This window comes from Anas platyrhynchos, chromosome 7 (assembly GCF_047663525.1).
Source record: "Anas platyrhynchos isolate ZD024472 breed Pekin duck chromosome 7, IASCAAS_PekinDuck_T2T, whole genome shotgun sequence".
Taxonomy (NCBI): domain Eukaryota; kingdom Metazoa; phylum Chordata; class Aves; order Anseriformes; family Anatidae; genus Anas; species Anas platyrhynchos.
In genome coordinates this window covers 5,559,418-5,584,295 of record NC_092593.1, presented here as the reverse complement: position 1 = coordinate 5,584,295, position 24,878 = coordinate 5,559,418, and the positions used below count along the sequence as shown (strand labels likewise).

The 24,878-nt window shown below is 38.1% G+C and overlaps 1 protein-coding gene across 1 annotated transcript in view; it reads right to left on the bottom strand.

Moving 5' to 3' along the window:
- Positions 1–24,878, bottom strand: part of LRP1B (LDL receptor related protein 1B) — a 669,075-nt gene that overhangs the window by 484,757 nt on the left and 159,440 nt on the right. Inside the window, exon 2 of the mRNA XM_038182072.2 lies at positions 15,025–15,150. Within this exon, the coding sequence (XP_038038000.2) occupies positions 15,025–15,150 (126 nt within the window). The remainder of the gene's footprint in view (positions 1–15,024; positions 15,151–24,878) is intronic.

The following is a 24,878-nucleotide window of genomic DNA, read 5'->3' as shown; positions in this document are numbered from 1 at the left end:
TGGCAGGCAGAGGCATTCTGGCAACCAGGCTGAATCCATGACAGCAGAAACGGCAGACAGTTAAGGCAGCGTCTGGCACTTGCCAGAGAGAGATGAAAGAACTGAAATTGTATTACTGTGCAAGAGTTCGCATGGCAGAGCGAAGACCACAGAATCACCTCGGCAGAAGACGAGTCCTTCACAGAAGGAACAGGCAGTATTTCAGCACAAAATGAATAGACTATTAGCCTTCAGCAAATGGGATATTTATTGTTTTTAAATTGTACATTAGTCCCCCAGCAACAATTATATTTTTAGTGCACATCAACTGCGAGACTAAGAGAACACGGAGCTAAAACTGAGGACTCGGATTAGTGATTTTTTTATGCCCTGAGGGAATACAAGATCTAAACAGATGCACACATAAGTGAATAAGATCCAGCGATACTAGGGGAATAATGCCAACTGCGTCAACAATATGAAAAGGCTACTGTTCAGAAACATCCAACAGATAGCAGACTCTGGTCCCAACAGACAGTCTGGGAAGTGAAGAGATTTAATTAAAAGGGGGAGCAACCCTGAAACAAAGGTAAGCACAGAGATAAGAACACCTCCCGAAAAAAAGCATTTTCCTTTTACAGTATCATGGTCAAAAAAGAAACACACATAGCTGCTGTGTACCAAAAGAGCTGGCATCCACAATAATGTTACCCTGTCATTTTGTATTGGTATTTAAAAATTTTCCTCAGAGAGAGGCGTAGGCTGAAACATCAACATATCAGTATTAAAAATTCCTGTTTTCTTCCTGTAGCTTTTAAGTTGTAGATATTAACAAAGATGAAATGCTTATCTATTCAAATAGAAACACAATTTTGACCTTAGCACATTACTGTGAAGACAAAACATGTTGTTTTGATATTTACAAGATGCCAAAATTAGCAGCACTTCACAATCAACCACATACCATCCTTGATAAAACAGCCTTGCAAAAGACCCTCTGGAGGAGGAGAGAGGAAAAAAAAATGGAAATAAAATAAATCAGTTATCAGTAGCAGATTTTCAACCCAAACTTCAAAAACATCAAATCATTGCACTTGAACGCTGTAGACAAGGGAGTCACAAAGCCTAAACTGGAAGCAGACCCTGCATATATTAAAAATGTTTTCCAACACCACCTAAAAAGCATCCAGTGACTGCCAGAGCTGCTTCTGCTGAGCATGAAATCCACTATCCAGGTGAGAACAGAAGGGGCAGTGTAAATTAATGATAAATTTCTCGTTGGCCCAATATATACTCGTCCTGGTACATATACATGTATATACCATGATCTTTTTCTAGCTAAATGTGAGACTGAACTGTTACCTTGAGATGTTTTAGCCACGTGCAGCTGCTCTTACAGTTTCTCAGAGAGTAACACAACCACTTCGAGCTTAGGCACTGAGCAGAGCAGCCATGCTAAAGGAACTCTGGTTTTAACTAATGTCTGAACAGCAAATAACCACATTAACACAGCTGATGCCTTCCACTAGGGCGAGACACCTCAGTGAGCTCAGCACAACCACACACAGAAGCCTACACCAAATATCGCTGCCTCACGAGCACTCCAGTGGGCGGGCACGGATCACTGTCCGAATATTACTGCTGGCTGCAGACTAATGCAGTTTTAACAAGCTCAAAGCATCTTGCTAAAACGAATCTGTCATTATAAATAACTGACAGTACAGTGGGCACGCAGCGTAATGCATTCACCAAGGCTATCACATGGTGGTAGAAATTAGCTTTGGTACTTAGCATATTCCTCTGCTGATAACAGTTCAGGTTTCTACATATACTTTTTATTCTGGCAATTTCACCTACTAAAAGAGATCTTACTGTCAACTTCCTCATATATGTGGTATAAGAGAAAATCCCCTGAAAGACTAACCCGATATCATTAAATTCTACCACTAGTAAGCCGGTGCCTGAGGAGTGCGGCCCTACCCCTGTGCACCAGAGCATTGCTTACACCGGCAAGCCTGGAAGCTCAGGCTTCTGAAATATCTACCCAAATGTTTGTATCTTTAACCCAGCTAGGAAGACGTGCTTCCTGAGAGATGGGATTCAGCCTCAGCACAGCATAACACCAGATCAGCACGTAATCTATCTTCAGGCTTGAACAGAATCCATGCACGTACCTGTGTATTCACAAATATGGAAGCTCCTTAGACGTTATGGGCAATTAGAAGTAGGATCGTTATAGCAAACACACACACCATTTATGAGAAGGTTTTTTTGTACTGCTCTGAGAGTAGAAAGAAACAAATTCAAAGAAAAGCATGTCTGATGTAGTGCTCCCCTGCACAGCCAGAGAAACATTAAGAAAGCTTAATCACAAAACAAAGCTCCCCAGCATAGACAGCCACGGAGTAGCATCCTAAAAATCAAACCCAAGGCTTCTTTTTGCACTATGTAACTTTTAAAATTTGTTTTCTTAAACAAGCAAGCACTAGCTTCCCAGCTTTATTTATTTATTTATTTTTGGTTAAAGAGCAAGTTGACAGCCCCTTTCAATATGTGTCATATATGCAAACACGTCCAAACGTGGATTAAAAAATAAAACTTTGAGGGAGTTGTGGGTGCTGCATCACTGGTTCTTCTATACGATTGACTTCTCAGCAGCAGTTTTATACATCTCTTATCATCTTTCTCCAAAATGGAAAAGGAACATTCCCTTGACTGTGTATGAAGTTTTTCAGTTATTTACTGCGATACAAAAATCAAACTGAGAAAAAAAATCTGTTACAGAATCTCTCGGTATTTTTATGCATTCAAAACTGTAAGCCTGCTGGCAATTCGTATGTGACAACAAATACAGCTGAGTCATGGAAAAATAGAATAAACATACTATATGATTTATGGTTTCCAGTTTTACCACAAAAAAGCAACCAAGCTGTCTGGATGAGTGTAATTTTTACTTTTCTTCCCAGGCTTACATCACTCCCTATTGGAATTAAGTATTGCAATTACTTTGAAAACTAAATTGTTTTTTAAGAATAAAAATAAAACTACATCGCTGACAGGACCACAGGATAAAGGTATTTGACCAACAAAAGTTTTGCACTGACCTGCACGATAACTGGGGAACTGATTAGCTCCTCATTCTCCTCCTTGCACAAACTTTCCCTCATGAGGCCAGGAGGACATTTGGTCCTACACAGCTTTCCCAAGCTTTTTAACAGGGTAGCTGTGGCAGATCATTGCATCAACGTGAACTGTATTTCCTACAATGCCAAGCTGTGGCTGCATTACATATGTTGGCCATACTGTGTGCTCTCATCTTTCTGCCTCCTTTTCCTGAGAGCAGGCCAAAAAACGAAAGGGACCAGGTCTTAGAGGTCAAGGGACACTATGTGAAGCTCTTCAACCCATCATCATAAATCCTTTTCTTTAAGTTTTGCTTACTCAAACTTACCCTTATTCCAGCTTAGCAGGAAACATTTATCTGTTCACATTTTCCCACTGTTTCCTAAATTTGAGTTCCAACTTCTGTAAAAACACTTGCTGCAAATGCAGAATTTATCTCGTGCACTCCAAGGACAGTTTTGGACAGGTAACTCACAGCAGCCTGTCCCTGTGGCCTGCACACAGAAAGCACAGCTAAACGCCCAGAGGCAATAACTTCACAGACCAAGCCTTAAAGCAGGTCAGTAGAAATAGAACCATTTATAAGTAAATTGTTTAAAAAACAATCCCTTTTCTTAAGCTGGAGACAGTGGCTTGCCCACATAGAGCAAATTTAAAGATCAGGCTTCCTAACATGGCAGATTATGCAGTTTTTCCCCACATTTTGCTTGCTGTCTACTTCAATCATTAACAATCTTTGTGCCAGCTCCAGATTACCAAAAAAATAAAAATACCAAACAAACATGTCTCTTAAAGACAGTATTCTTTTTTATCTAATTTAAGAGCTTTCCAACATCTTCTGGTTGTGTCATAAAAAAATTGTCTGCCAGAACTAGTAATATATTAATTATTTAACTGAAATAAATGCATCTGTTAATGTGTTTAATTAAGCATACAAAATGCTTTATTTCATTTTATTTGTATTTAAGATTTCCTGTTTTCCCTGAAGTATTTATTATCCAAGGCATGATTCTTCTAATCTTAGATATATTCTGGGACTTAAGTACTATTTTATATCAGCATTTCTCAGCTGCTTTTATCGTGAATAGATATATTATAAACCATGTTAATGAGCTGTTTAGTATTCATGTATTAGACTTTTCCTCATTTTATATGGAAATAATACTATAAAAATTCTAAGAATACTAGTTTTATGTGCACGATAATGATGAGATGCAAAGCAAATAAGGAGGAGGAAATCTGGTGGCAGTGAATATGAAATGGATTAGTACCTCGTCAATGTGCTTTACATTGGTTTAAAATTATTAAGCATGTAATTAAGTAGGATCAATTGCACTGTTTGTTTTTAAGGTAATGCTTTAGCTATTTTAGATGTTTTATCTTTAAGAATTTAATTTCATACTAATGATATTCTTGTAATCTCCCCCCTCCTGCTATGAAGCCACATAGTCAGGGTATGCATGTAACCCACGACATATCAGGAAATGACCAGGGCATAAGGCCAGGCCAAAGTCACTCTAAAGAAAGATAAGAAAAGGGCAAATTAAACAATTTCATAAACATAAAAATAGTTCAGTTCAGCTGACCTTATTAATCAGATGTATTCCAGTCCCCAGGACTGTTAGCAGGAAAGAAATGCTACAGCTACGTGCAGCAACTGCAGCCCTGACCTGGCTGACCTCAGAGCAATCTCCAGTGCAGCCAAAGTGAAATGAGATTAGGCTTTGTAGGAGCCTAATGAGTCAAACTGTCAGCCTTCAGTACACTTACAGCTGAATGCAGATCACAGAAATAAATAAAAAAGTGTAATTCTCACTTTGTATAAGTTTGGGGACAGAGAAGACTATTTTCTAGATAGGATAGAGAACTTACAAGTGCTTTGCTGAATTAAAAAAAAAAAAAAAAAGTGAAAATACATCTGCTGTTTAACTGAATTGTCTCATTTAAAACCAGGAATTCCAAATCTGTGAAACTATACATTTGTTGTTATGGAAAATCTGATGTCTGTGCCCCCCACCCTCAACCTCTCCCAAAGATGTGGAGTATCTCGTGTTATTGCAAATACACCATCAAGTTACACTTCTAAGAAGCTGAGACTTTGATGAGGTTATAAATTTCAGACAATTAATATGAGTTTGGCATTCTTATGAGGAAACTTGAGTCCAATCGTGTTCTCAAGAATAGAATCAACTGACAATTACTTCGTATGGGGCACATCCAAGTTTTACATAGAACCTCATGCTTGTTTCTGAGGGCATAGCTCACCGTCCTGCAAAGCTGCACACAGATGTTGGTGTTTCTTCGAAAAATGACTTAAGATGAAAGCATTAAACAATTCCAAGATGTGAAAGTATTTCATTTGACACAGTAAAGTTTCACCTAGAAATACTGGGACATGTATAAGAGCTGCTAAGACAAGGACTTCCTGGATTAGATCTGAAGATCCAAAGTTAACATGAGAAACTAAATCCTGAAGGGCACTTTTGAAATGAAATCTCTTCCATAATCATTTCCTTTTCTGCCTTATTAAAAGAGTAAAATGTAGTGCACTTGAATGCAGACCACTGAGTTACACTCCTGTTCCATAGTTATGCATTATTCTTTGCGAGCAGAGTTTTTGTCTTGCATTATTTCTTTGACCATAGCAAAGTGCCCTCTTTACTAAAACTACTGTGCATTATAGAGCTAAAAACACATCCAAGTTCTTATTTTAAATCACAGCCCTATTTTCAAAAAAAGAGCAATTTTACTTCTCTTCCAGCAAGCCATCTGCCTGCTAATGAGGGTTGTTTTCATCAGTAATTTTGAGAAGAAAAATGATTATTACACTTTAGCACTTTAAGTGACAAATAGAGAACACCACCCAGCCCACTATTTTAATGCTTAGCATTTCTCCCCGTACAGGATCTGCAGGCCAGACATATCACATAAACATTTCTAATGAATCTCACTGTAATTGGGGCTCACAATGAATGAAGTAGCATCACCTCAGATTAAAATCTTTGAACAAGACATTTCATATATAATATTGCTGTGATTTATAAAGCCTGCATTATCAGAAATAACCTCTTTACATCAGCAGTCAAAAAAAGGTTTTGATGATGCTACAGGCTTACATTTTTAATTTTCAACACCTAATCAATAGACAAAGCCGTGATTCAGTAATTTTTCTACCTCCATTTTACCAAAGCTATTCCTGGCAGGCACTGGAGTGACATCCTAACAATCAAGGCTATCACAATCATCTGGATATTTGGCTAAATTATCCTACTTAAAGTGTATTCCACATTTCCCCAAATACTTTTTTCCTGATGCAGACTATTGAACAGCATTAGCAAAAACCAAAGGGACTGCTCAGGAAGATAAAAACTGCAAAAATGAAGGAATAAGAATTCAGACATCACTAAAGAGAAAAGGATGAGACCTGTGAGTCTCCCAGAAAAGGGAAAGGGAATCTGCTAATACTGATGACAGAGGAAAAATAAGGGAAACATATCCCTCCTGTAAAATCAGATAGGACCACGTGCATACCTGTAAGTTTGCCAATGCCCAGACTGAGATTACCACTGAGACACAAATCTTTTGTTGCCAAATATTGTCAGGAAGGTCAATGCTGCAAAAAACAATGTCATTACGTTAGGCTTCACAGCCAGCACAACCTCATGAAAGAGAAACTGTGACAAGTCTTGCTATCTCTTCTCTCTACTTTTTATAAAATAAAATTGCTTTGGGTTAAAAACTTGCAAACGATCTTAGTCAAAGTATGACTTACTTTTATGTTTTTCAAGAGATTGATCTTTTCATTTTCTTGTCTTATGAGTATATATCCCATTAGAGTTGCTTCTGTGTAGGAAGTGCAATTTTAGCAAGCAATTAATCCATAAATGAGCTGTTTCAGAGTTTTAGGTATTGGACATCATCCTTCAAAGGCTCTATCCTGCCCTTGTATTATACCTACATGTTTCCACAGACCTTAAAAGAGGCCCATTTTGTCAGCAATGATCTAACTGAATTCCCCGTGAATCACTTTCAGGAAGCCATACAAAAGATAATCAGCTACAGACAAAAAAAAAAAAAAAGCATTATATTTACAATGACCATGTCACTGAGATGCAATGACCTCTAAACCCTTCAATGCTGAACTTCTTGTTGCATACTTTATACCAGAAATTACAGAGGGGAAAAAACACAGCTTGTGAGCTACAGAATTTATACCTATTTGAACCTGGGCCTCTTGCTAGGGATGTTGAGCTTCTGTGATATAACAATATCATGATGCCCTGTGTGGTTCTCATCTTTCACACAGACTGGAGATACTGTGATTTTGCCACCCTGCCCCTGAAGTAATTAATAAATTTTTATTTTATTTTTTTAATTTGCCCCATGTGCGTAGGCTGAGAGAAATCTAACGCTGCATTTTGTGTAATCAGATGGCCACATAAACTTCAGCACTTTACTGAGTCCAAGGGAAAATCTTATCTAAAGATCATTTCATATTAGAAGCTCAATGCATCTCACAAAGGAATTATCCTTTGCTGAACTTCTTACACACCACACAGATCTCCCACTGCACATTCACAAGGCAGGAATCATTATCAGTAAACCCCAAACGGGCTAGCCTTAGGAAAGCATACTGGCCTATACTAAAAGTTAATGCAAAAATGTGCATTGGTAAGTTGGAGATAACAATTTGAATAACTATATATCATATTCACACTAGCTGCATAATCATAACTACAAATCTATTGCAAAGTTTTCAACTTGCTTTTAAGGTAGTTGCATCTCATAGAAATAGGTCTGGGTGTATGGACTATGTAAAGGCCCACATTAAAGAATATACAGACCAGAGATCAAAGTAGAATTGAATATAAAAAATACAAAAACAAACTAATAAAAACATTGTTGAATGATCTTAGTCTTTGAAATTATTATTTTTAAAGCAAAAGCAATTCTATTTCCTGACGAATTATGGTATTAGCCTGACTGTAGCCTGTCAACTTCAAAACAATCATTTAAGAAAAAATATTTTTTATTCAGACAAGTTTAGTTGAAGCACCCTGCCAAATGAATGATCCTTGTTGCTAACCCATTGCAGGGAATGCAGCACTGCCAGCAGACACCAGGAGTAACCTGCCAAGTGTCCACCCCGTTGCTCAAGAGAATGGGAGAAAATAAGACGGAAAACTCATGGGTCAAGGTAAAGACAAGGAAAGAGGACAAACCTTGAAGTGTTTTGCCATCTCTTTAATATGATTTTGCAGTAGCACCACCAGAGTGGCTGTGGTGGGGCAACTGGTGCTGGATGGCACAAGACAGACCCAGCTGTGTCCAGCATAGGGCAGCCCCGGCCTCTCCTCACAGATCCCCTGCGGCCCAAACCTGGGCACACATCCCCTGATAACATTAGGAAGAAGTTTCAAAGTAAGGGCCATAACGGTATGCTTAATCACCCCAAGTACTCACACAGAAGGGAACAAGCTGGTTTTATTCACACAAGGATAACACACGTCTTCCAGTGATTTGAAAATACGCTTCTGTGTCAGAAGCGGTTTTACCAGCCATTGGACTGGTAAACTATAAAAAGGAATTGCCTTTAAATGTTCTCTAAGGCCTCCATACCATCGCTTATATATTACTGACTGTGACAGAAAAAAAGTACAAAATTATGTTATTCACCAGCCTACGACGTGCACTCACCTGCACCCAAGGATGGGGTGGCCCAGAAGGAAGAGGAGCAGAACAAGTGCTTAAAAACAAAGGAACATCCCCAAAGCAGAAAACCTCTCATGGGGACAACTGGGCCCAACCAATGGCTGTCCCAAACCCCACAGTGGATCAACCTGAATTCCTCCAGCTCAACTGTAACAGAGGATTTGTCTCAATGGGGTGCTTCTCTGTAACCTTTCCAAAAGGCTTAGAGGGTATGAGCACCATCAACATTCATCCTTTCCAGACTGTTTGCTCTAATATTCGGTTAACTGCCAGAACATCAGCAATCCTATCACACCAGCAAAACGACCTTTCCTGGAGGGGGCAAGCACGTCAGTTTTCCCAAATGACAGAGCAAGGAGAAAGCAGAGGTCAGAAGCTGAAGCCAAGGTGAACATCTGCGTGAATGCTGCCTGAGGAAAAGGGGTAGAATACATCAAAATATTCAAACAGGACAAAGCACAGCAAGTGTCTATATGCCAAAAACTACTATGGCCGAGACAAAGGCCACAATAAATACATCTTTGCTAGTGCTTACCAACTGCAGTTGCTTTGCCATGGGAAACCACAAAGAGATCCTCACTTGTGTTTCCTTTCAGCTCTGCAGAAACAGTACCAGGAAAGTTCATCCTGCTTCAAAACATTTATCTTGTTCTGTCAGAAGCACTTCTCTTCACCAGCTAACATATAACCATGGCAATATTGTATGGTTCTACTACGCATTTAACTTAATTTTACATAAACCAGCAAAAGTTTCATAAGATCTATTGACATTTGTCATTTTGTTGTGGTTTGTTTCCCACAAGAACTATAGAAGTTATGTTTCATGCTACTGATATGAAAGATCTTGATTCGGAGAGAAAAAGTGGGTATACATTCATCACCTCAAACAAATCTGTTTAATACAACTATCAACATGGTTAAGCATCTTGAAGAATATAATAAGCAGCTATTTTAAATAGCAGATTTATTTTTTTCAATAGTAAATATATACAGCAATATTATGAAGGGTAAAAACACCAGCATATTTTTCCCTTGCATCCAGTGATTTGTCATTTACTTTCAACAGCCTCATTGCAGCCCATCTTGAATGTATGCAAGTTATTTATTGATCTGGAATTTTCAAAAGCTACTTCTGAGTGGTTTGGGAACCTGACTTCTATTGAATTTCAATGACTCTACTTGTAAAAGAATTAGGAGCTTTAGGAAATTTTATCTTTATTGTTTCATACTGCAGGAGCGATGCAGCACCCAATTATTCTTCGCTGGTAGGAGAACTACAATCAAGGTACCAAATTAACAACTTTTAAGCTTGTGAAACTAGTCTCACATAATTAGCATCCAGAGAATGAGAAAAGCTATTTTAGCATACAAAGTGAGACTCAATCTTTTAAACAAGGTATTTCTGGTTTCTGCCTTTCTCTTACACCTTCAAATTCAGCTTAGCCATGATTACAGAAGATGATAGTCCCTCAACATCCTACAGAAAGATTTATCATCAGAGATGATTTCAACATGTTTTGATAAGGCTGTATCTATTCAAACTTCTAGAGATACGAACCATTCATATCTGATGACTTGTTAATATAAATTAGGGTTCTTTCAATTCTGGAACAGTCAGCTACAAATGAACGGTATAAGTGGCTTGTATTCAAATAGCCCTTTGGATAACATTTAAGAAAGCTCTAATACAAGACCAGTGGTGTCGGGATAACAAAAGTCTAGCTGGGGACGATATGAGAAACAATTGCTGTCCAGTGGTGCAGGGCGAATCGTTTTCAGAATTTTGATGCTGCTAAAATAACCAAGTGTCAAGTTCTTCCATATCTTGGTAGTAGGACAGCCTGATATTTTAACTGTGTTTTTTCCTCTCATAAGATATTCTTGGCACTTGAGCAAATACTTAGGGTCACAGATGTCTCTAATAGGTACCTGTGCCATAGCAAAGCACTGCAGCCTGGAACAAGCCACAGAATGGTATGAAGAGTTCAGGGTGTACTTGTGCCAGACCTCAAATCTCCACAGGGCAAGTATCAGCCAGTTCTATAGCGTCTTCCTCTATTTCATGGCTAAGAGAAAATAAAACATCCTTTGCACTGAGCATCACAAAACTAAACACATTCAGTGTGCACAGCTTCAGAAAGAAGTTACAGAATATGAGTAATTTCTTTCCCTCCTCTTTCACCTTTCCTTAGTACGATGCACTCTGACAGAGAGGAGTTTATGAACTGAGGTTAGACAACCATATGCAAGCCAGACAAATCCTTAAGCCTAAAGCTGTTAAAACACATAAAAATCCTTGAGTAGTAAACAGATGGAGTCATCTGCAAATATACCTTTTAAATCTTGACCCTGTTAGTAGGAGGTTGAGAGGGAAACCTGGAAATAGTACATCAAACCAAATCTTCACATTTCAGAAGCCATGCACTGATGTTTTCTGTGCAACCACAAGGCTTATTTAGAGATGAATATGTTAGAGTGCCAACTGTAATGCAACATGCACTGGTACCCCAAAATAACAATGTTTTGAATTGGTGCTTTGAGATACAATTAATGAATTTCCCACTTCAGCCCCTATAAAAGCTTGAGACAGGGGAATGTTTACAGCTTAACAGCTATATTGGTAGCAGGAATGGTAAAATTAGTAAAATTCAATATTAGCCAGACCTTTACAACTACTTAGCAACTAAAGCAGGGAATATAAAGTAGATATTAGGTGTTACAAAAGGTTGTCACCGTATTTGATTTCTAAACTCCATTCACTTCAAAAGTATTTTTAACCCTTCTGTATTTATCCCAGTAAAATAGTTTAGCAGATAAGCCTATAGACAAGAAATAAAATAAATCTTTAAGTAAGGAAATCATAGAAACATTTGCACCTACCTCCAGACTGACAGCTGTCTGTAAAAGTCAAACATGTCTGGCCAGATTCTAGGGCACCTGACAGAGTTGTATTGATTTCAGGTGAGCTGGCTGATTTAGCCTACTGAAGAACCAAGCCTCATCCGATTAGGTTAAGTAAATTGATTTTTGAATCCTGACTATTTGCAAAAACCTTATGAACAACCTAGAGAATTACCACCCAAGAAAGGGTAGAAATTACTTGGTCGAGAGTTTTTACTACTATAATTTTTTCAAAATGAATTTTCTTATGAACAATTCGCTAGCAGAAAAGCAACAAAATCTGTTCACTAAATTATTCATTCTGAATTACTGAACCAGGTTCATTCACATTATAAAAAGCAGTAGCTTCACTGAGAGCAGAATGAATCGCAGCTGCTAAGAAACAGACAGAACACATGCAGATGCTGTAGGAATTCACTTCTGGTCTTACAAAGCTATTCGTGAGATGATTTAGTGGGAGATGGGAAGTAGAATGGGGACAGATCAGTGATGGATGCTCTCTTTTGACTCAGAAGAGCACAGGCCATGACAGGACAGCTCCATCACGCTTGTCCAAAGGAAGCCCAACACAGACAAAGAAAGCTGTGCCAGCACGAAGCCCTACCCCAACCTTTGCCAATGCAGAGACAAAATTCAACATTAATGAAAAAAATCACCTTTTTCTCCTTTCTGTCCAATCCTGGATCTCTTTATTAAAGCTAGTATAGGGACTATATTGCATGATTTCAGACAGATTCCTGAGAAAATCAGTTTATACAATGATATATGTGTTCGTAGACCAATAGCTTCCAGGCTATTACAAAGTCTGGTAAAAACGCCAGCAGGACAGAGGCCACAGAGATATTGAGTACCTAAAAGTTTTCTGCAGATAGATGGCTGAGTGATTAGTGAGACTAATAAGACTTTTCATATTCTCAGCTGTGGGAAAAGCTGCAGCATGAGAATTTATCTCTTCTTAGACACCTTGAAATCCCCATGGGAGAGAAGTTAAGAACTTCCACTTGCAGGAAAAGCTTTGATCCATGTTTTCACATTATTAGAACCCAGAAAACCCTATTACTAGGCACAAATCCACAGAAAATCAATCAAACTTCATTTGTTTACGGCTACAGGAACAACTAGCAATACCTGTCAAGCCACACCAAATAATTCATCTTACATAAGTCAGCAAAGGGCTGACAAATAGAAGCTGCATTCATCTATAAACAAACAGACACATGACGCAGTGCACTAAAACTGGAAAGTGCTGCGTCCCTGGCATTAACACCACAGAGTCCTCAAATATTTCATAAGGCTATTTTAAGGTAGTTTATAACTCCTTGCGGATACGATGATACAAAGTGTCAGCAAGAAAATTAAGGGACATTATATTCATCTCCGATGGGAAGCAACTTACCTGATGAAGCTGTAGTACATATACGTATTTCAAGAAATATTAGATTTGACAGTAAATTACGCTGACTAAACAAATACAAAACCATTAATACTAGAATATCATCGCAAGCAAATATATGGGAAAGTTTCTCCCAGCATCCCAGCGCTGTCACTGGGTCCTCATGCAGAGGCCTGGGCTGAGATGAACTGAAAGGGAGAGGCAGGGCAGTCCCATTACAATTACCTTCTCAGCCTGTACACTCACATGTTGTCCATGCACCTCATCAACACAGGGCTACCTAAAATGTACTCTTAAAGATGCAAATGTCCTCCTGCTCTACAGTCAGAAAAGCAGTGAGTGATGCTAACTACTTCTGATGTAGAACAGCACAAGCAACGCATCCTACAGAAACTGTTTGCATTTGCATTAAGGGAAGGTGCTTCCAAAAGGATCAGACCTGCTGGTGTCAGAAGAGGGTGGGCTTTGCCACCCTCTTCCCCTTTCTTTAAGTTGTCCATAATCTTCAAAGGCTATGTTTTAATGTGCTGTGATTTTGAATGGCATTATTAACACAGATCATGTGGTCCAGTACAATAAATATGCAAAGTGCTTGGGAGGAAAGTAACCAGGTAACCAGCAAGCTGCTAAATCTGGAGCTATGTGCTAAAAATCCAGAAGCAAATTAAAAACTGCATGTGACAATTTTTGTGTTCTTATTGCAATATTCATTACTTGAAAAAGTTGAAGCTGTAGATGTGTTATGGTTCAAATGTATGCTTAAAAGTGTTATGCTACAGAAGATGATAATCAATAACCAGTGCAGTAATAAAATCTTAAGTATACCACCAAAAACACATTTTGTTTTTAAAAATCCCAAACAGTTTCAAAAGCTGTTAATCAGAGCACCCTTCACCACAGTCCCAGAAGCAAATTTCCTATCAGTTTCAAGGAACAAACCATGGAGCAGTAAGGTTGCAATCATCGGTACTTGCCCAGAATAATATATATAAATAATATATTGAACTATTATAATATAAATAATATTTGCCCAGTCAGAAATGGTTTCTAGACATCTCTACTTTTCTGTCCCTCATTTTAAAGATTAGACTCCTAAATAGCGTCTGATGTTTGATACTTTCTTTTCTTTTTACTTTTTACTATAGTTTATCAGTAAAACACATTTCTAGCCTTATTGATTGTCAGTATTGCTTTGATACTAAATACATGTTTCTTCTCTTACATTAAGTGATTATCCTGGGGATAAAAACCAGTAAATTCCCTCATTTTCCTCAAAATGCAGGAAACAAGGACACATTAAGATTTAATATCACCTCATCTGTAGTCTACAACACCATAAGAAAAAAAATCTGTACGGTTGCTGTTCTGGTCTTCAGAAGCTCTTACCCACATAAATTTAAAAAAAAAAAAAAAAAGAAAAAACCCATCAAGGTCTTTTATAATAATTAAATGTGTTGTATTAAAGCTCTCTCTCAATTTCTGATCTTTGCTTCTTTTCCCTTCGTAGTTTTTACATCTTCTTTCATTTCTTCCTTTGATGTTTGCATGCTCTTAATACCTTTATTGAAAATATTTTGCACTATTCATTTCCACCCAGCCTTCCCTTTTTTTGAGGAATACCTTTTCCCTGTGCCTGACTTTGCCTCTACCCTCTACAGCTCAGTGAGAGCATAGGGAACATATGCTCTGGTGAGTGTTCATTACAAAGTGGCACACGAACAAAACACCTTCTGTTTCTTTTGTCTCTCACCTACACAGGGAATGTAACCTGTTAACCTGATACAAAGATTTAGTCAGGATTTAAAATAAATAAATAAATAAAAGCAGAAGCTTTCCCTTTGATTATACAGTTAGTGTAAATATAAACGTTACCTTTAAAAGGAAGTTAAAATAAATTTGGCACCTTCTTTACTTACATGTGTCTAAAGACTCATCTGAATCATCGGGACAATCAGGTTCTCCATCACACAGCCAGTGCTGGGAGACACAAGTCATGCCGTCACGACACAGAAACTCTCCTACATCACATAACTGATGTTCCTCTGAAAACAAGAATGGTTTAGAATGCAATAATTAAAAAATAAAGCAAAATGAAATGGCACAATGAAAATTAAAAGTGAAAATAAAATGATTACAATCAGGAATCAAAACAAAGAACAGAAACAATGGGAAGCAGTAATTAAATGAGGTATTAATGGTAATGCCTTTACTCAGGCTGGATAACCCTAACCTCCGGTTGCAGTGTTTCAGTGGGAGCACCCCAACCAGACATGAACAGGATTAGCACAAATCACCTCCATGAAAAAGAATTGTAGGAAATCCCGTTCTTCTCTTCATCTCTTTCACCATTAAGTAAATTTGCTAAGTAGACAGAACTCAACAAGCTTTAATATTCATGTTTCCAGCAGGGAGGTATCCTATTCTCCTCCCCCATCTGAGAAAAACATTGACAAATTGTTGTTTCAAATAATCTTGTTTTCTCCAGGACACATTTTTGTAAGCAAGCAAACGTCGTTTTAAATATATGTAGGAGTTTTTGACTACTGCTTTAAATATGTACTTTAATGAGCAAATCCCATCTCAGGTTTATATTTGAACTACTTTACTTTTCATGAAACAAAGCTGCAGTCAAAGTTAAAGGTCAAAATTGAGGCACCTTGATAATTATTTGCTTAAAAAGATAACAATTTTTGAAGCCTGGCACACCCAAACTATCAGCTGACTTCAACCAAAGTCTGATGTCCTTGAGATCTAGAAGAGTTAATTAACACAAGACTACTCTTTCGTTAACTAACTCTTCCATCATTAATTAAAGCTCACAAAGCCTCTGTGCAATATATTGTATTCTCTTTCTCAACACATAAATTGCAGTAGTCCCTTCCACAAGGTTGCAATTGCAGATCACTGGAAAGGTTTCTCGATTATTCTCTCACACTTACATGACCAAGCAGTAACTTCTCTGGAATTAATATTGTTACAGAGATATAAAAATAAGCATATAAGCGTTTTGGGGACGATAGTGTATTATTACTCTAGGAATAACTGTAGGAATATTTTATTAAAATTAACCTATCCATTTCATCCTGCTTGCATTTAATTTTCAAGATCAGCCTCTACAACTATTGATGGATACAGTTTCAAATTAGTCAAAGTTGCAACTATTATGCAGATAAATTTAATATTCTTTAATACAGCTGCATCATGGCTTCTGTAACTCTGTAGGAGTTGTTATATTTTAATTCTTTGCATTTACTACTACAGCAAGAAGCGCTGAGTTAAGTTGTTCATCTTTGTACAAAATGAACGACTGTGTAATTAAAAGTGCAGGTTTACATGCTCAAGGAAGCAGTTTTGCATTAAGCATCTCCCTGAAAAATTTAAGATCCCTCTCTGGAAGTGCTTCTTGAAAATTCATATTGGAAGAAAGAAAGAGGGAGGGAGTTTGGTGAGTTTTAGCATTTCAAGAACGTGCAGTAATATAAGCAAATCCATTTTAATTTTTAATAATTTCTTTTAATAAAAATATTAAAATCCATAATAAATTTCTTTGTCTATAGAAACCTTGTAGCACAGTGTGAACTGTTATTTTCCATACATTACATGCATGTTCCTAAAAGGCATGGGAATATCAAAACTAGCACAAAGACAATTATCTACCATGTCCACATACCACTCAAGATCCATTTTTCCTCACATGGGTGACCTCGGTATATATCAAATCAGTAGTAGAACTGCTTATATGCTCAGTGCCCACTCAATACTTTTTCTTCTTTTTGCATATAGTTATTTCTCAGAGCAAAAAGAGTGGTTGAAATGGCTAAGCGTCATGGATTAAGATTGTTAAAGTTAACTATATAAATTTATAGATTTCTGGACTGACAGCTAAGTGGAAAAAAAAAAAAGCTGAATATAAGAAGTTTAAGCTTCTAGAACCATTTATGTAGTCAAGTTTGTCCATGTGACTGGTTCTAAAAGAACATACTGAATTACCAAAATGCAAAATTCCTATAGAAAAATAAACTTAATTTCTTTTCTAATTCCTAACTGACAATAATTGACTAGAAGGAGAAATCAATGCTGTCATTTATGCCGAAATGTAATACTCCAAGTCTAATTATATGTTGCAGCAAGTGGAGCCCAGCGTTAAAATTACATTTGAAGCCAATGGAGAATTTCAGTATAGTTATTTAAATTTGTAAACAAATTTTACAATGATACTGATAAAATCAATGCAAAATTTGCAGAGATATTCTTTTATATCTTTTAGGCGAGATGTCAGAATTAAACCCTGCCCAGAATTAACACCTGCAGCCATCTCTGAAGGAAAGCCGGCAGCACGGGAGGAAATTCTGCATTCTTCTTCATATTTCCCCTTGGAGACACCAAGTTGAAGGCAGACCAACAACCAGTAGGTCCAGACTGATGTTAATATGGAGACCGTTTTCTTCTGCAACATTCCGTTGTGTTTTATACTTTTATCTGCAGTAAAATACCTTTTCACTACTCAACCTCAACTGCCAGTCAGACCAGAATGCAACCTCAGAGTAACGCTGTCGATAGGATAAGGGACATATCCTATCACTGTGATGAATGGTCACATACACCCACACAAATACATCTTTTCTCATTTGGGGTAAAGATTACAAAGTGATTTAAACAAACTTGATTTAAAAAAAAAAAAAAAAAAAACACACGCTTTATAGTTCAGTCTTGGGCATGTATTTGGGAAAACAGCTTGTTTTCAACTTTTTAAATTTTCTTTTAATTGAAATAATTTAGCTATTTCCACACAATTAAACTCTTTCCTTGTATTTTATTCAACAGTACAGAAATTATGGAGATCTAAGCTTTTTTAATTCTCTATCTACAGAAAAACCCAGCAGAGTGAAAAAACACTAACTTATAGAACACTTTGAAAGACAGATCTTGTTTGGAAGAAAGCAGCTTTATATTCACTCAGGGTTTTATGGGCTCTGAAACTGCTTTTTCAAACTGTTTTCTTTTGCATATCTATAGAATTATCACTTATTTTCAGCTGCTATCTTTGTAAAATGAATTGGACCAGTTATTCATGGACATGCTGTAATTAGTGTTGTGTTGTTTTTTTTAAAAAAGAAAAAAGAAAAATACATCATAAAAAAAATAGTCATCTAAGATGGACTTATTTCTTAACAGAAAAAAATATATATACTTTCAATGACACCTCTGCACACTGTTTCTTTCTGTATTGTGTGCTGTGCTAGCAGGCTCCCAGCAGATGAGAAAATTCACATACTTTTAACATACCAATTGTGAGATACAGAGCAGATGGTCAGAAATCATCTCTTGATGGGTAAATAAAAGCTTTGCCTCCCTAAGGACAGTACTCCTATGCTATGTTGCAAACACCTGGCAATGGCTTTTGGAAGGAAAGTTTCACAAAAAAAAAAAAATAGCCAGTGCCTTTGTTTTAAAGTCACTGTTTCTACAGCCAAATATTTATTCTGTTAAAAGACAGGCACAGTTTTAAGAGGACAAAGCTCAAAATCTCTATTAGGAAACCAATTACACTAAACCTAGAAAAATAAATAAAAATCCAGGTTCAATTTATCAGTATTGCGGTTTCACAAGAATCTCACGTTCATACCTGCAGCACACTGCTATTACTAGACAAGCGAAGGTGGAAGGGCTGCTCCCCATGGTGGCTGAGCTCAGGGTGGAGAGACTAAGGAGCATCAGGGCATGTGAGCAGGAGATTGACTGGTGGAGTAACTCCCTGGTGTGCCAGAGGGAAGGGCACTGAGGGATGTTCCCCAAAGCATGGTGGAGCCTCTACTCTGTCACTGTCCAGAATATGGAGGAGACCAAAGAAATAAGGAGGGTTGGAAGTGAGTCCCACTTCGACGTCGCCAGCAACCCCTCTCCCCACCTATCTCGCTTCCCTCCATAATAGGTTTGAGGTCCTGGATCTTGAAGGAGCAGCAGGCGAGGATATGGTGGAAGGCCTGCCTACAAGATCACATCAGAAGAGGCAGCTGACACCAAGCCTCAAGACTGCCTCCAAAAAGAAAGAAAGAAGGGTAATTTTAGTAGGAGGATCTCAAAATAATTCCCTTTTGAGACAAAACAAAGAAGGAATTCAAAGCCTTGGGACAGTTGTTGAAAGAGTTCAGAACACTTCATTTTTTTCTTCCCTCCTCCTGTGCTGGGGTGATGATGTGAGACAAAGTAGAAGGATCCAGTCCAATGATTAGCTACGTGACTGATACTACAGGCAGGGCTTTGGGTTCTTATATAATGGCTGGTTTTATAAGACACCAGGCCTAACAGTAAAAAGCAAGAAAGTTTTATCTCACAGGAGCAAAAGGGTTCTTAGACAGGAATTAGCAGGGCTCATTTGGAAAGCTTTAAACTAGATCCTAAGGGGGATGGGGTTGTAACTGGGTTTGCACCGGTGGGGCAGTGCCCTAGCAGTGATGAAGACCAGGAGACCTCCCACCCCCCTAGGGTGGAATCAGCATGCTCAGCTTGCTCCCTGAAGTGCCTGTACACCAATGCACACAGCATGGGGAATATGCAGGAAGAATTAGAAATCTGTGTTTGGTCAGGAGGCTGTGATTTAGTTGCAATTACGGACACAGTGGGACAACTTACATGACTGGAATATGGTCATGGTTGGGTATGTCCTGCTCAGGAAAGACAGGCCAGCAAGGCGAGGTGGCAGAGCTGCTCTTTACGTGAAACAGCAACTACATTGTGTTGAGTACCAATCAGGGGCTGATGAGGAGCGAGTTGAGAGTCTGTGGTTGAGAATTAAGGGGCAGACTGGCATGGGGGATACTGCTGTGGGTGTCTATTACAGGCCACCAGATAAGGCTGAGGAAGTTGATGAGGCCTTCTACAGGCAACTGATAGCAGCCTTGCGAACACAAATGGATGAAGTTTAGGAAAGAAATATGTTTAAGTTCGTTTATACAAAATCTTTGAAGATAGACTTGAAGTTAGAACACTTCACAAAGTTTCAGTACCCACAAAATTAGAGATTATCTTTCCTATGATAAAAATGAAATATAAGAACTTTGAAATTTACAATTTTCTCTCAATTTACAAGAAAGAAAAAGGGTAAAAGAAGATGGGCAAAGAACACCACAGGGGGACATGCTAGTAAACATGCTTTCCTTTTCAATTTGGGGATGCCACCACACTTTTCTTATCAGAAGAAACTTTACACTGACAGCTTGGCTCCACATGGGAAAAAAAAAGAATCAGATAAACACATACAAGTGTTGGACTCCATGATCTTTGCAGGTCTCTTTCAATCAAGTTACTATATTTTAAAGTGCTCAGCTGTTTTGTCCCTATCTGCTTACCCAGGCAGAACTCCCAGGAAAGAGGGGGAATTGCCTGCCAAAATTGCAACTGCTCCAGAAGCAAAGAGCACGAAGGCAAAAGGAAGCACGGAAAGGCCAGCGAGAGCTGTCCCCAAACTGGACTTGAGGTGTGCTTTTACATTCTGATCCGCTGGTGAGTGCATCACCTGTCTACACAATGGGGAACTTCTATCAGTGATAATAAAGCAGTTCTGCCATGTTTCAGTGATATTATGCAACCTTAAACTTGTACTTTTAAGTTCTTAATTAGTTTTGCTTTGATTTTAATTAAGTTATCTTCATTACAAGAGCTTAAAAACTTAGAACTTCCCCCCCCCCCCCTCTCTAAAGCATGTTTTCCATTTGGGATTTTCTTTGATCTCTCACTCTGAAACATGGAAGGGTTTGCAGATTAATTTCTGCAAAATTTACACAGAAGTTGAAAAGTATATTCCGGTAGTAATTTATGTTAGAATTCGTCATATGCTAAAACCTAAATTACTGTAACTGAAAGAGAGATGGAAAGAAAGAGCATGCACAGCAGTTCCTACTTATGACTTCTCAGACTTATATAATCGTTTTCCAACCTTTTATACCTTTTGAGTTAAATCTACATTTTTAGTGCCCAGAATACAGCAAAATGTTTAAGTTTTGGCCACACTAAAGTACAGACAAAATTCTTTGAATGTGTCTTGCAAAACACTAAATCAGAGTTTTACACTCAGTTTATAAACAAAATGTTGTTAGCCCTTGTTTCTGTCGTGCCTGGTTCAGTACAATGCCACACTCAAAGTCAGAGAGCAAAAGTTTTATTCACACAATCCAAAGAATCTCTCTCAAGATTAGTCAGACTTGAATTTGTGGCTGTGTTTGAAAAGGGCTTAACCAGTTATATCTCTATCCATACTTATTCCTGGGAAGGTCATGTACATTTTATGTGTACTTACTCAGTTCCCAGTGTACTAGTTATCACATACTGAGCAGTTACTAATCAATTGTTTTTCTCCATAGCAAAGCACATGCACAGGTACCAGTCACTAACAGTGCCAAACACCTTGTTCATGCAGCATATCCCCTGATGCCACATACACGCGTTTGTCGGTCTGCACATCTTCCACCCAGCAAGGTCACAGACATCTTGTTTACAGTCTGGTCAGTCTTCTGATTGACAACAGAAATCCTACTTCTCAGTCCAAAACAGAGTCTATAAATATTCACATTCAGATTCCTCATTTACATTACACAGCTAAAACAATTCATATTTTGCAGACTTGCCCACTGCGACTTCAACTCACAGATCACGCTGAGCAAGGTGCATTACAGATCAGTATTAACAAGAAGACTAGAAACATCCACTACTTTATACAAATCATGAAGCATTTGGTGGAGTGGGGAGGCGATAAGTTTGGGAGCAGCCTTTTTCCTCTCATTTTTGCTCATCCTTTGACTACCTAGTATTTCCTTTAAGAGGGCTGACCCTGAGTCCCCTCCTGTGGATTTGGACCAGAGAAGGTTATTATTCAGCCTTAATTTGGCACACTTTATGGACAGAGAAATCTAAGAAGCATTCAGATAACGAGAGAGACCCAAATATTCCTGAGATGATTTTTACCTAATCAGCAAAGGGTCACACAATACTACATACCTCAGCAAACTACAAAATGACATGATAGCAGTGTTCTCTAATGACATAAAAATGTTATGGAATGGCAAGATACTATCTGTACTAGATATATACTAATAGGAGAAAACAATTCTTGCAATCTTGTCATTTGCCAATCCCTGCTCCAAGTATCCCTGTATAAAAGAGAAGTTGAAGTCCCAACAAGCTCACTACAAACCAGTTCTTTACCATTAGATTTATCCTCTTGAAAACTGGCAGAAGCAACCGCGTTCCCCAGTGTGGAGTTGTTGTTCTTCCCTGACTGCCAGACTTACAGTGAATATTAATGGCAGGGTAGAAGGTCAAAGTGACCATCACTTATCCCCTTACATATGAAGGATGACAAGCCCCATAGCAGTCAACAGCATGCCCTTTCAGCTGCTGACAGCCAGACAGTGCCAGGGTGCACAAGAGCAAAAATGTGCGTTTGTGAAAAGCCCTCAAAGAGTTCCAGTGAAACAACAACTCTCTTCCCCATTTCACAAAACATCTATGAAGAAATTATTTATATGGAATGAGAGACTCTCCAGCTTGGCCCGCATTATCATATCGTGCTCATAATGTTTCATTTGATGTGGTGTAAGCCTCCTCATCAGGAAGGAATGGTTGCAAGAGAAAAAAAAAAATCAGTCCTTGTAAGGAATGGTGAGGATGTTTGTAGGAACCTTTGTAGGTCATCTTATGAACTATGTGCTTCCTATCTCAAACACAGGAATTTTGGTAAGCAAGGCAAGCTTGCACATGCAAAAGAAATTCAAGAAGCATCCAGAAGAGATGGCTTGCATAATGCATCATTTTGTACACTTATTCATGCTTGCTGCCTCTTGAGAAAATCAGCGGAGAAAAGACTAAGTCTTTCAGCTACTCCCAGGATTAAATCTCCAAAAGATCTGAAATAAAGACTCCTGAGAAGTAGAAAAAACATGAACAGAAGGATTGGGACTGAAGAAAAGTCACCCTGAGCCAAATTCAAACCCAGTTCAATGCAGTATGCCACGTGTTGTGCCTCTAAGCAGGACTTCAAATAAATCTTTTTTGTCTACAACCTGCATTAGTTGTTTTAACTTACATATTCCCACATTATAATTTTACCTTCTCTTGCTGTAAAGCTTACACATTTAATTGTAATGTTTCCAAAGCAAAATTGCTTCTTTTTCTTAGCAGTAGAATGGAAATCTTGAATTGAGGCAAATTATTTAAATAAATGTCATACACAATATTTTCCTCTTTTGGAAGCTGAAAGCATTCATTACATAGCTTATTACAGTATCTTTAATAAGTCCTCTGTTCAACAGATGTTCTATCATTGTGAATTTTCACATTCTAATATTTTTAGCAAATAGCAAAAGATAATTAATTTAGATAAATTTCTTATATCAAAGGGTAATCAATAGTGTCATTGTTTTAATTCAGTAGTTTTATTGCCACATAAAACATAACAAAACCATTTCCTTCGATTTTTTCAAACTTTAATAGAACAACATCTGCCCAAGCCAGGAGGAAAAAGCACATTCTAAAAATGTTGCAACATTTGTAGATATCAGGAAATTGAGGGAGTAAACGTCTGCTCTGTTTATTATCAAATTTAATAAAGTTTTAAATCTTCTTTTAAAAGTTTAGATAATTTCATAAAGGAAAGAAACAGGCAAGGTGTCAGTAATTCAGACGGCTGCATAATGGAAAAACAAAATCGTGCTTAATGAAAAAAAACTATAACCTGAAAGGTATCATAAAGGATAAATAAAAAAAATACTGTATGGCACCTGGATTGAACTGAACTGTCTTCTCATTTATTTGCCTGGGAGGAGGATGCTGAAGGTGTTATCTTTGCCCATAGATTTGTTTTCTTCATTGTAGGACTCAAGGAAAAAATATCATTCCTTTTGCCAGATATCGCAATGGTATCGATATCGGGCTGGATCAGATAATCCTGGAACTGTTCAGTCTTCCAGCAACTAAGTGGTTTGTTCAAGAAAAATCCCGAGGCCTCATATACTCCATAAGTTATTAATTACTTAAGTTGGCCTTCCTCTCTGCCCTCCTTCCTGCATACTGTATTAGACATTTGGAGCTTCAAACAGCCTCAGCCAGGACCAGCAGTGACCTCATGAAGTTATCAGGTCCAGCTCCTTCACTATAAAGCACAATCTGGTTTCCTAAAGCATATCTAGCCCCACTTATCAGTGCAGTTCTTAAAAAAAAATAAACTTTCTGTGAAATTCCTGCCCCTGATTCGGTCATCTATTCCAGTCCTCAGCTATTCTTACAGAGAGAGCATTTGCAATAACGTGCAGCCTAGCTGTCATTACAGCAATCAGATTGTATTTATCCAGCTCCAAACTGCTGCTTACAGCTCACATTTAAGCGCAGCAATGCTGAGCTATCCATCTTCTCTATCCACTCTCTTGTTGTTCCATTGCCAATCATTTAATAGTAACTGCTCTGCTAACCGTGATCAGTGTCATGGCGATAGTGGCTGAGTTTGACAGATAGCAAAGCTGATCATCCCCCCTAAACACAGAGCAATAAATGTAATGGGCTGGGGGCAGTAAGTGGCAGAACTTGTGCACCACTTAAATACACAAGCATAAGGATGTAGAGGATGGCAACACAGAAGAAACAAGAACCCAACTCCTGGAGAAAACCTTCTGAGAAGGCAATTAACATCAAGATGCCCTTGCAGCGAGGAAGGAAGCCCTGACTAGGAGTGGGGTAGGGCAGGAGCAGCAAGCCTGCTGTCAGTAAACGGATCTCAGAG